Source organism: Athene noctua, chromosome 10, assembly GCF_965140245.1.
Source record: "Athene noctua chromosome 10, bAthNoc1.hap1.1, whole genome shotgun sequence".
Lineage (NCBI taxonomy): Eukaryota > Metazoa > Chordata > Aves > Strigiformes > Strigidae > Athene > Athene noctua.
In genome coordinates this window covers 328,296-341,701 of record NC_134046.1, presented here as the reverse complement: position 1 = coordinate 341,701, position 13,406 = coordinate 328,296, and the positions used below count along the sequence as shown (strand labels likewise).

Genomic DNA, 13,406 nt, shown 5'->3' with positions numbered 1-13,406 from the left:
ACACGACGGAAATCAGCAGAAACACTCTTAGACCACTGTGTCACTTTTATACATTGTGGAATTCTGTGCTGCTTTGAAGATGTAACTTTTTATAGCTAACATGGTCCTGGTTTTGCCATAACCTTATACAGGAGTAGGAAACGGGGCTCTAGTCATTCTGTTTTCCTTGTGTGCATTGTTGACTGCAATGCTTTGTAAAACTGGCACAAAAAAAGCTGAATTTAACTTTTATTTATTTTTTCACTTATTCTGGTTGTAGCAGTAAGAAGACTCAGATGAGATTGTCTGTATTATCTGAACTTGTTCCTGTGTCCAGGAGCTGTTAGGTCTTTCTCTCACTGAAGTGAGATCATCCAGCCCTGAGGAAAAACTGTATGGCTTCAGATGTCAAGCTGATGCTTCATCTTTTGTAGCAGCTTTATATTTTCCCCTCATCTCTTTGGGCAGTGGCACAAAAGCAGGGCAGGGAACTTGGCCTTCAATTTCACACATGCATTCTCGCAGATGATACTTCTTGGGCCCAAAAGTTGCCGGATGTGATAGTTTTTTCCTTTCCCTTTCCTCTTTTTCAAGTGTTTCTCTAGAAAAGAGATCTGTCTGTTACTGTAAGAATGGCACCATTTCCTTTCCCTTCCCTGGACCCAGTCTAACAGAAGGATGGATTACCAGTTTCTAGCTTGTGGACTTTATCTAGCTCATTGTCAATTTTATCTGGGAAAAAGGGCATTTCCTCTTGTATACCTGTCAGGAGCTTGCAGGGACTGTATTATGATGTATGCTATGTGTTGGCTGAAGTGGTACTTACTGGCTTTTCCCCAAGATTTTTTTAATGTGCTCTGTTATTTCTTTGCTGGTTTTCTCTTCCACATCAACCAAAACTTGTTCTCCGTTGTCTGTCAAGAAAGATCTGCAGTAGTACGTCAGACAGCCCCCCCGCCCTCCCCTGCCCCGTGCCGTTTCACAGGAGCTGCCACGTCTTTTAAACACCCAAGGGGAGGACGCACCCCCCTCCCTCCCCGCTGCAGCCCGGCACAGGCGGCTGTTTGGGTTCAGCGAGCGCGGCTGCAGCAGCCCGGCGCAGCGGCGGGGAGGACGCGATCTGCGCTGATGCGCTTTTCCCAACACGCTTTTCCCTTCCTCCCAGGCTGGGGCCGGGCGGGAGAGGCAGACGCGGGCTCAGACCGCGCCGCCACCGGGGAAACCGCCGCCGCCCCGACGGGGAAGCGCCTCCTCGGGGCCGTCCCGGCGGCACCTACCCAGGTAGAAGCGGAGGAAGGGCGAGGGGGTCATGTTCCTGAAGAGCATGATCTGCACCCAGGGGTTCTTGTACTGGATCTGGGGGATGTTGAAAAACACGAACTTTCTGGAAAGGAGGAGAAAGACGCGCCAAGGCCAGGCCCGATGTCTCCGGGGCCAGCGCGGCCCGCCCCGCGCCCCCGCCGCGCCCCGCGCTCACCTCGCCCCCTCGCTGCGCTCCCCCGCCGTGTTGTAGTTCACGGTCATCACCTTCACCGAGCTCTTGAAGATGACGTCGCCCTGGCTGAGGTACTGCAGCGTCCGCCGCACCGGGAAGCGGCCCTTCATCGGCATGGCGCCGGCGGAAAGGGCGGGAACGGCGCCGGCGGAAAGGGCGGGAACGGCGGCGGGCCCTCCCTGGGCGCCGGCCCCGGCCCCGGCGGCTCGCTCCCGAGGACGCGCCTACTGAAAGGAGCCCCGACCCCCCCGAGCCCCGTGTTCTGGAGACAAAGACACGCAGAAAGAGGGCAGGGGAAAGGGCGCGCAGAGGGGTGGCGTTGTCAGAGCCGGGCAGGAGCAGGAACTCGTTATTTAACAGTTTAAGGGGACACACGAAAGGGCTGCCCTGGGGAAAATAATTAAAGGTTAATCACATGCTTTTTTTTTTTTTTTTAAATTTCATTTCTGTTGCTTCCCTTTGCAGTAACATCCTGATGCAAATTACATTTCTGAAACATGCTATTAATGGCGAGGAGGTTTTGTTTGTTTACTTTTTCATTATTACTTAAGCAGCTGAAGAAATATAAAAACCAACTCCATTTAATATATTATTTGGCACGGCATGAATCAATGTACACTTTTTGTAACAAGTCAGCTCTGTCAAACAAAAAATGCATTTTGTGCTCAAGAAAAATTTGCCTTGACTCAATGCATGAGTTTATGCCATGGGATATACAAACGCCCTGAAACGTTCCCTACATGGAATTCTGTCAACACACACGGATCCTGACTAGGAACAAACACCCTTCTGAGCTCCTGTCATTGTTTCTAGATGCTCTAGAGATAGAATAACAAATGCTCTGTTGTGTGGACACAATTTCAATTGGCAGAGGATCCACCTTTTCAAACTTGGGCAACAAAAACTCCTGCTTCACAGCAGGCCTCTAAATGAAACGGACCTTTTTTTTCCCATGCATGTTTTTCTTGTAGACAGCTGGTTTTAACAACTGAATCCTAAAGTCTGATTATCCTTGTTTCTGCCAAGTGAAACTTTCCAAGTTGTATGGTTTCTAACAGCAGTTAACAAGAAATGAACTATCCATCATCTTCTCTACATAAATACATGCTGTGTGCCTCAACCACGTTATGTATGAAATGGAGGTCTGGAACAGAGGCCAAGTTCCTTACCTCTGTTATAATATGCATGTGTGAAGGGAGCTGAAACTACAGCCAGTGCATCTCCTTAATTTAAAAGCTGGGGAAGAGGAAGACGCTACCAGATAAAAGTAAACATAAAACATTGTCTATTAATAGCTACCTCTCTCCTCAAAAAATTGAAGAAAAACAGAAAGCTCGAGAAGATGAATTAAAACCTTTAGGAAAAGGTCCTTCTCCTGGAAGTAGCTCCCTGGCGTCAGTAAGGTTCATGGGATTTATCTTCTGACTGTAGTGAAGGTAAAATACTGTTTCTCCCTAGAAGATAGTAAATTAAGTATTTAGCTTAGACACCTAATGCTTAAGAAGAAATTAAGTGAACTTAAAAATAAAACTCAGGAATGCATTTATATTTGTAATTCACTTTAATGGTATAAACCTCATTTAGGTAGTAGTATTAAGCCACAACAATATAATGCCACATTTAAACAGCATTTAATAAAATGCATAAGCTAAATCATGCACTGCAATACTCTATATACAAACACAACAATGCAAATTCCTCTTCATGACTGAAGACATTGATTAGATATAAAATTCAGATTAAAAAAAGGAACATGCTATTATTTTTAAACGGTATCACACATAACAATGCTGATTTCACAAAAGAAGCTGTGAGAAATGAACAACTTCTGCAAGGTTTTTAACTTGAAATTAAGGTATAATGACATAAACAATTTTTCTAAATTATAATGAACAGAGACTTCCAGAAAATATCCCAAGGAATGAAAAGTAGATGATTCCTTTTATAAAAATTTGCTATTTTTGTAGGAGCCCCGAACGCCTTGGTATGCCAAACACATACAACACTTACACAATGTGCAGTTCTTCAGTTATGAAATTGTTTGAACACTGGCTGGCAATGTATTTTGGACTATAGATTAATTATTAAAAATATTCCTACACTTAACATTGATTCCATGTGTGAGAAATTTAACGTATAGGCTCTGTAAGTAACCTGTTTTCCTCTTAAAGCATATCCTTTTTATTTGAAATTTGTTCAGCCCCACTTTTAACCCACAATCATTGAAAATATTTTAAAATGGACCCGTGCCTTATTATAATTTATCTAAGATAATTTTAAAAAATGTAATAGAAGCTAGTTATTCAGGGCTGTTAGATACCTGGCAGTAGATGTGCTTCTCAGACTTTTTGACTTCTGTGATCAAATACAGAAAGCTGATCTCACATTCCAGTTTCCACAGACTGTTACAACAGAGCCTTTATTGTCACTTAAATTTGAGCGCATTTTGTCCTTCAGAATACAAACAATTCAAAAGTGTGTATGAAACATTCACAATTTTAAAATATGTTCTTTTTTCTAAATTCATGTAAACAGATTCAGTCTTGATCAATACTCCAATTGGCTTTCTAATCTTTAAAAACATTACTGCAGTACAGTGACATTAACAGACATTCCGGTTTCCATTCAGCCTTGAAAGAAGAAAGCAAACATTATTCAAACAGCACTGATTGTCAAGACACCAATGAAGGACCACCTGTCACAGGAATTCCTGCTATTAATTTAAATAATTTTCCTACTAAAAATCTCAAAAAAAAAGGTTTGAAATGTTAAAATGGATGTTTTACATTTTTTTTCTACATTTGAAACAAAAGCTTACAAACACTTACTAAACGGTACAGCAAGAAATACAGAACATTCTTAGCATTTTCCATAGCAAAGACTTCACAAGCAGAGAGCCTGACTCTGAAAGACACTCATGGTTTACTTTAAGCCTGCAAGAAGCTCACATTATTTTAAGTGGTGTCTGCTCATCTGCTTGAAGTACAGAAGATGGAAATAAATGCCAAGAAAATTCCACTTTACCTTTTTAGTATGACAGAAACAAGATTTGCTGAACTACTCCCCTACACAGTCTGTGAAATGCTTTTTAAAAAAAATAAAAGGTCATAGAAATACTTTACAGAAGGCTTCCTTTGTAACTTGAATCATCAGAAGGGAAAAGGAACAACTACTTCTATTTTGATTAATTGAAATGTCTGAATACTCCCTACGAGTAATGAATTGTCTTACTGCAAGCCTGGTTTCATCAATGCTCCATCCACGTGCCCAGCTCCCATGGGAACCCGGGGCACTTCACACGCAGGGTGCAAGATCCGCACAGGTTACAGTCTCGGGAAGGGACAGACGTGACAATGGACCTTAGTCTGACAACCCCAATGAACCAGCCATCTCTGTTTAGTTTAAGCTAGACAATGAAGAGATTAACTTTGGAAAGTGAACATACAATTGAAATGCATCATGAAAATCCTAAATCAGTCTTGATGCTTGCCAAGAAAGAAACTAACTGCAGCCTCCCTCTTGTTTAATTACTACTGTAACAGAAGTGTTTCACTGAACAGAGGACACACAGTCTTTGTTTAACTAACAGTTTGTTTTCATGTTATCATTGCGGCAATATAAGTATTGATTTTTGGAACAGCATCCATTGCATCCTGTTCTGTATGCTGCAGTTCAATGATAAAGGGCAAATTGTTTTGCTTCCAATTAACCCCTGCTGAAGGCTTAAAAAAAAAAGAAAAAAAGTAAAATCAATCTCTTACCAAGTTTTGCTGCAAAATAAAACTTTACAAAAAGGTCTCTCAGGAGGCTGAAAGAGAATGAGTATATATTGAATGCAGGGAAGTTATTTTCGATGACTATAGTTATTTATTTATTTTTAACAGACATTATATGTTCAATTAACTATTCACTGGCAGACTTCTACATGTCAAATCAGAAAAGGTAAAGGGAGTAATGTAAAAGCTAGAAAATCCATGGCATATATTTATCAGTTCTGAACAGAAAATACTAAATTCAGGCTGGGTTCAGAAAAAGGTACAAAGCTCTGAAATTCGTGAGGATTCACCTGCTTAAGTGAGGCTTAGCTGGACTAAGAAATGAAAACTAGGAAGCTCTGGATTGGCAAATCAATGAAAAGCTTTAACATATAGAATGGTATGAATACATGACTACATATCTGTACATATATACATACACTACACACTTTCTATACACTGTACATAATATATTTAGACAGATAGGTATAAACATGTACATTCATACACACATACATACAACTATGTACATATGCATTAGCTGCTCGAGTGAGTTTTAGGATTGGACATGCAGAAATGCACAACGGTGGGAGGCACAAAGTAAAGACACGTAAAAATCTAACAAATCCTTTAAAAAGAAGAAAATCAGGCATGAATTTAATCATAATAAGCCATTTTCAAAACATCTGTGTAACTCAGAGGATACAACAGGCTGTGGGAATTATGGAACATTATGACAGCATTATCTGTGATGAACGCTGCAGGACTTCACAACAAAATGGTCAGTGATAAGGTAATTCTTGGGTGTGATGCTTTCCAAGTCTAATATATTTAGACCTTGAGCATTTAAACTTTATGAAGAATTTTACTTTAACTTGTAACTTCAGTATAAATAATATTCTAATCTTTTTTGCACAAGTAATTTCCCATATAATGTCGATAACATTGACTGCAGCAGAAGTAGGGTTGTAGCATTATCTACAAGAGGGGTTATGGCATTTTTCATCAAACAATAAGCCTGAACTTGGTTCAGGAGAATCTACTGTTAAAATAAATCAGCAACTTTCATTCTAAAGTAAATGTTTTTCATTTTCTCCCCTTTGCCATGCCCCCTTGGTCATTTTTCATATAAAGCTGCTTCTAAAACTAATTCGCTGTCATTCAGGATCCAGCTGATGCTGGCAGTTTGTCCTTCCTCAGACCCTTCCTCTCTCCCGTGTGGGGTGAACACAGCCTCATTCTGTCCACTCTCCCTGGACAGAGGCATTAGGACTGCAGATGCTGTGGGCTGCTCCCACAGCCACCCCGTGCTTAGCATCAGAGCCAACCACCACGGCAGCTCTTCTGATGTATGGAAGTGTGGCAGAGTACTGGGACAGACAGGAACCTACTTCTTGTTTGCCTGCTACTTCTGATTTTTCTCTTATGGGCAAGAGTAGATAAAGAAGAACCAACCTACTCTGCTTTTGTACTCTAAAGAATAACTGAAGGAGAAGGATTTCAAACAGAAAAACAAAATTTTAATCCTATTGGTTTTTCATCTTCTGATGCACCTGTGTGTGCCTGACTGACCTGTTCTACTCGTCCCACCACCCATTTCAAACAGGGCCCCTGACTGGTGCCGTTACTGCATAAAGCTTCCATTGCTGCTGCATTGGCAGTATCTTCACCTAGGTAATTTCCAGTTCCCTTCTCCTGGCTACACTGTATTCCTGATACCCTTGCTACTCATGCTACTTGGTGCTTTTTAAATTTTCCCTTACTAATTAAACATCAGGTAATCAGGGAAGAATCCTAACTACCCTCTTAGCCTTAATGGGCAGGAAGATGTACTGACATCATCAGCAGCTTGGATGAAATCATCCAGGAATCTATGAAAGTCCCGTGTGCTACACACCACAAAAACACCAGTGTGCTTTACAGTCTCTGCCAAAGAAACGGTCAGGGAAACTGGTTTCCCCTGGAAGCTTCAGCCCCGACTTGTTTTCCCTGTCACATCTGAGAACATGCCCTTTGCCAAAGGGTGCTCTCATGGTGACTCCGCAGAGCCAGCTGTACTCAGCACAGAAATCTGATTCCGTGCTCTCGCTAGAGGCATCACGGCTGCCCCGGGGCCAAGTGCTTCAGGCCATGATGAAAAGAGACTTGGGAAATGGTACCAAGTAATCAGTGGTGACTAACAACAGTTTCTTGCCCAGGAGTGCTCTGAAAACTAAGCCTCCTTAATAATCTAACGTTTTAAGGCAGTTAAAATGAAGGTGTGTATGGTTTGTTTGAAGGATCTCTCTTTGCAGATTATTTTTTCCTCTTCTACCAGCTCAGTGCCAGAGTAACTCCACTGGCACCAAAAGCATCGTATCTAATTTACAAGCAATGCAAACAGGCAGAGAAGGATGACTTTTGCACATGGTCTTAGTTCTGTCTCTTTAGTCCAAGGTAAGTAAATTAAGGAAAGAAATGCAGTATACTTTCTTGGTCTTGTCACAAATGCAATAGAAATAATTATTACAAGGATAACCCATAATGCTCCTACACGGTTATTGGTCATTGTTCTATTTATCTACAAAACTCAAATCGAGTTCCTTTTCAAAAGAGTTGGAAAACAAATGAAGCACATGGAGAACTCATTACCTCTCCCTGCATGCCCCAGTTTCAGTCAGCACAGAATTCCAACATTTCTCTGAATGAATCAGTACCAGTACACACATGTACTCAAGTTCAGATAGATCTAGTCAGACAGTTTGTCACTATTTTTCTACTAATTTCAAGAGCAGCAGAAACAGGACCTCAAAAATTCTGGAGAGAGTGAATTTTAGGCACTAAATAGAGCTTCAGTGAGATGTCAGGTTTCTCAGAATCACTTTCAGACTGTGATCCTTTGACTCCTAGTTCTGTAAACATAAGTTTGGCACTGAAATTTGGCCTTTATGAAAACAAGCTATTTCCATACTTAAACCCAAGAAATATTTTTTTAATAATTGTTACAATAATAAAAAACTCCCCTATCCTGCATTCATAAGAGAAAGTTTGCACTTGCAAAGCAGAAACAAAACGGAACTAATTTAAAAGTAAAGCTGGTAAGATTAGCCTGTCACCATCTTCCAGTTACTGGCAGGGGTATGAAACAAGCCTCAGAAATTACAAGAATTACATCAGCACTGTAGTATTTTCTGCAGAGACAGTTTGAACCTTGTATGAGCCTGCAGCTGTACGGTGGACATGGTTCTACCTTCATTATGGTAGAGTGGCCTGAAAGCCCAATCACCAGAAGAGGCTGAAAATAATGACAAAGGTTAACATAGAGCAAGAACACCTTTGTGAGGCCTGTTTTCTTCAGATGTGCCTTTTTCTATTGCTACCAAGCAACACCTGAACTGCTGGCAGAAAGAATCCCTTCATCAGTTCTGTGCCTCTTGAACATCCATCTTCTATGGATGGACATACAAGGAAAAGATTTATCTGAATGAGCTAAAATAGCTTCACTACGAGACTACACCAAGATCAGCTTGGTAGGCCAGAGGGTCGTGCTGCCAGAGAGGGACTCCAACAAGCTGGAAAAATGGACTGACAAGAACTTCATGAAGTTCAAAGCCCTGACCCTGGGGTGGAACAACCAGGGGCCCCCCAGCTGGGGCCACCCGGCTGGAAAGCAGCTCAGCAGAAAAGGGCCCAGGGGGGCTGGTGGACACCATGTTGACTGTGAGCCAGCAACATCTCCTTGCCACAGCGAAGGCTGATGGCACCCCGGGCTGCGTTAGGCAGAGCCCTGCCAGCAGGCCGAGGGAGGGGATCCCTCCCCTCTGCCCGCACTGGTGAGGCCACCCCTGGAGTGCTGTGTCCAGTGCTGGGCTCCCCAGTGCAAGAGAGACAGGGACAGGCTGGAGAGACCACGCGGGTGATGAAGGGACCGGAGCACCTCACAGCTGAGGAGAGGCTGAGAGCTGGGACTGCAGCCTGGGGAAGGGGAGGCTCGGGGGGGTCTCATCAGTGGGTATAAATACCCACAGGGAGGGTACAAAGATGGAGCCAGGCTCTTCTCGGTGGTGCCCAGTGACAGGGCCAGGGGCAGTGGGCACAACCTGGAACACAGGGGGTTCTCTCAAACATCAGGAGACGCTTCTTCCCTGTGAGGGTGACCGAGCGCTGGCGCAGGCTGCCCAGGGAGGTTGTGGAGTCGCCCTCCTTGGAGACATTCAGAAGCTGCTGGACACGGTCCTGCCCAGCTGGCTGTAGGTGGCCCTGCCTGAGCAGAGTGACTGGACCAGATGACCCTCAGAGGTCCCTCCCAACCTCAGCCGTTCTCTGATTACACTCGAAATTTAGCACAGAGGAACCCTACCGCACTGGAGAAGACAGTTTACAGTTTAACATGGCAGTGTTTTAAGTAATCCCTTTCAGTGGCTCTCCATCATATGCCAAATCTTTGGCTCATTTTTATGACCGCCTTTGAGCAGCATGTTAGAAAGAAGTGTTAGGTTATCACATCTGTCTTATTATTTATAGATAATATTCAAATATGCAAAACATTTTAATTCTGGATATTCCTTAAGCTCTAGGATCTGCCATCTGCTGTCCAAATTTCTACAATCAGAATTGTTAGTCTTGGAATCAAAACAGTGTATAGTTAGAGAAAGTGCTTTTTGTTAATGGCATAAGGACTAAGTTAGCCTGGTCCTGACTAATGCAAGCCAGCAAATCATGCTGATGGTGCTATACAGAGAGAGACCTTATAGTTTTTAGGTGGCAATACCAGAATCTTAAGTATTTCATCTATTAAATGCATGCACAATAAATAAACCCTGGATATGGATTGCACTGTTGTTACTTCATTTACACAAATTAGTATTTTATCCCCCAAATCCAGGAAACTATTTGTAGAGTAAGTGACTACCAGATATGGATCAAGGATATTGTTATGTGGCCTTGCATTTGCAGGGAGTGTAGTTTATTTGTAAACAGAGCTGCATGATATTTACCATTCTGATTTAGAAATATAATACAATGCATACATTTTATTTCATGCAATCCCTCTGTTCCCAAAACACTGTGGCGGCTTTATTTTGCTCCCTGAACTGTTATGCTCAGAGCACAAGTAAGAAATATTTGGAAAACAATTTTTTGCACAGAAAATGGGGGCCTTCTACTTGAAAAATTGGAAGTTAAAATGATGAAATAATGAAAAAGCCATCTGGTGTGTATGTAAATTTGGGAAAAGATACCAATGGCTAGTTTTTGTGCTAAGGAATATTTCATTTGTCACTAACAATGCTTCCACGATTTTTACAAAATACTGAAAGCAAATTAAACTGCATAATCTTTTTTTCCAGTGAAAAATATCACTATAGTTCAGTGCATACTGCTTTTAGAACAACAATGACATAACCCAACAAAATTTTAACAAAAATGGCCACAACTCTTTCCAAGGCAGCTACTTCTGATGTTGTTAATATCACAATTAATTTTTAAGTCGTATACCCTTAAAACAGGGACTGTGCATCGGAAGTGCTGGCACAATCACACAAGAAGTTACACTGCAACAAAACAGCTACTACAAAATTCTGCATTCCAGTTGACTTAACATTCGGAGTGCGGACCTTCCATCTCATTAAAAATATGAAAATTTCATTTGCTATAGCAAAAGCCAAGATAAACGAAGGTGCAATATTAAATCTCTGCATGTATACTGGACTCTTTGTAACACCCTTTTGAGAAAAGAAGATTCTGAATGCTGTAACAAAGGTAACTGTAGAAGACATTAATGCATCCAGAAGCTAAAATTAAACAGCCTTCTGTGTCACACTGAGTGCTACAAACGGAGCCTCCTGATGAAAATGAAGTGTACCAGGTCAGGACTTTTTATTACATCAGAAGCCTCATCTGGAGCTGCTTAAGGTCTTTTGGCTACAATTCCAGACCCTTAAAAGACACAGACACCAACCTGGTTGATGTTTCTAAATAAATGTCAATAACAGAACTAAATCAAAAGTGCTGAACTTACCATCAGATTTTTGTCACATAAAAACACCTAAGTAGAAAATGATTCTACCATACAGATAATTAAAATAATTGATGCATCTAATGAGCCAGGATCAGATGAAGGTATTAATTGCCATGGGTTTTTTAAAACTTTTGATTGTTTGAAATATTTAATGTCAATAAATTATACTAAAATGAAAGCAACGCTAGCAGCTAATGGGCAATACTAGAAGACATGTCAATGGCTCATCACTCTAGACAATTAAAAAGTAGTAATTTTATAACACCATGGTGTATCAGTCATTAACTGCAATTGTACATGACTGACTGTAAATTCAAACTGTATTTCAGTTTCAGACTGAGTCACAGGAGGGCTGAGAGCACTGCAGAACTGGGAGTGCTCAGTCAGGGAGGGGTGGGAGGAGGGGAGAAATAAAAGTAAGACCTTTGGAATATCCTCCTGCTGACAGCCAGAGGTTCTACACATTTCAGGGTTTACATTGTACCTCTGGCTGGATGAAGAGGGTGTTTAGGAGTACAGAGAGGAGGAGTAAATTTGGAAGTACAAAGAGCATACTCAAAGAGCATCACACAGCTCTACCTGAAAATGACTCTTCTTCCAGTTAATGACTGATTTTCCTCACAATCAAAACGCTTCCTATTAGAGTAACATTTGTCATGACTGTTGGTCTGAATAGAAACTTTAAGGAACCTGAATATTTCATCATTACTGTGGCAAGAAACACATTTTTTTCCTCCTAGTTTGGGTAATTCCTGTAGCACGTAATAGTCACTACCATTCCATCGTACTGTGGATTACAACTGCACTAATTTAACAGTATCGTTTCATATAATGTGGATAGCTGATTTAAAAATCCACATTAATATTTCATGCATAACATAAGAGCAAGTGACTTTTTGTAGAATAAATGATTGTCTCCTACATTTTCACAGAAATCACTAGCATTTTGACTAAGGACATAGGCAATTTTTTCCATTTTCCATACTCATAAGCAGGATGTTGATGACGTTGTCACTTTGACAAGAAGTGCTTACAAAGTGCTAGTATTATACCCTGGCATTTATTAGATATTAATTCCAAGGATATTTTTTAATATATACATACTGTTCTTTTTAAAGTAATTTTATTACTAATCTCTGATATTATAAAACTCTATTTTTAACCACTGGTAATTTCTAAATACAAAGCATGTGAAAAGTATGTTCTGTAATCTATAGCCTTTTAAATGAAAGGCATAAAAAATATTCCTTGTGGCAGAAAAGGTCCTATAACAGGTCTCCTAATAGCTGCTTAAATTTTGTCAATGTCAGCAAACAGACAAGGACAAATCTGACAGGAAACTGATAACAAGTTGGAAACATCTGTACATACCAAAATGCTATTCTTCTAACTTCGTAATTGTATGTTTTTACGAAAATTACTTCAATCCATCAAATTGTGCTGTTCCCACTATGCAGATGTGCCAGTTATTTGACCATTATATTCTGCTGTTTCCATTTTGAGAATGTAGGGGATTATGCTGTCAATGGGAACATTTCCAATGAGACCAGTAAAAAATAGTTCCTCGGTAATGCTAGAGCTCATCAGCCTAAGTGCTGGCAGGCGAACTAGAATCCGGGCTAGCCTGAAAAAGAAGTTCAGTGGATTATAAATACATGTAATACCAGTTTAAAATACTCTGTGGCTGAAGAATTGGATCTACTTTTAGTATTACCATAACTCATGAATGGGAGTAAAGAAGCAATTTAAGCTAATTGAGCTACCATAAAGAGTGGTTACTTTTCTATCTTGCATGGGAAATGAAAAGCCACCATCTTTCTTGGTGGTTTTCCAGTGAAAAGGACATATTAATGCCCTTTGTAGATACAACGTGTATGTACAAACTCAGAGTTCTCCTGGTCTGCTTTTGAAACTCCCAGCTCTACATGTACTTCATAGTTCAGGACAACACTGAGACTAATAATATTCATACTGACTAGTGAAAATATTTGCACAATTTATGAGTAAAATGCTTAATTAAAATTTAAACCATAAACAGCATAGTCCTGAGTTACCTAGCAACTTAATGACAAACCAGATAGCAAGAATGGGATGGAATATGTATAAAAGGAGGTTAGAGAATCTGCTTCTGATGAGAAAGTGAATTTGTAGGGGTGTGTTGTCACTCATACATATGGCC

The 13,406-nt window shown here is 40.9% G+C and overlaps 2 protein-coding genes across 12 annotated transcripts in view; both read right to left on the bottom strand.

Annotated features, from left to right (window-relative positions):
• Positions 1-216: 216 nt before the first annotated feature.
• MRPS25 (mitochondrial ribosomal protein S25) lies at positions 217-1,643 on the bottom strand. The gene is made up of 4 exons (XM_074914703.1): positions 1,457-1,643; positions 1,257-1,363; positions 806-893; positions 217-580 (listed from the first exon to the last, which is right to left on the bottom strand). The coding sequence occupies exons 1-4, from the start codon at positions 1,588-1,590 to the stop codon at positions 388-390; spliced, it is 522 nt and encodes a 173-aa protein (XP_074770804.1). The 5' UTR covers positions 1,591-1,643; the 3' UTR covers positions 217-387.
• Positions 1,644-1,779: 136 nt separating this feature from the next.
• Positions 1,780-13,406, bottom strand: part of NR2C2 (nuclear receptor subfamily 2 group C member 2) — a 45,086-nt gene continuing 33,459 nt past the window's right edge. For 6 of the 11 annotated variants that reach the window (XM_074914696.1, XM_074914697.1, XM_074914699.1 and 3 more), the window contains one exon: positions 5,594-12,851. In XM_074914696.1, coding sequence (XP_074770797.1) covers positions 12,677-12,851 — 175 coding nt within the window. In that variant the 3' untranslated portion in view covers positions 5,594-12,676. Of the gene's footprint in view, positions 2,929-2,999; positions 5,283-5,593; positions 12,852-13,406 lie in introns of those variants that run through there. The other 5 variants (XR_012634315.1, XR_012634316.1, XR_012634313.1 and 2 more) reach the window with 5 other exon arrangements.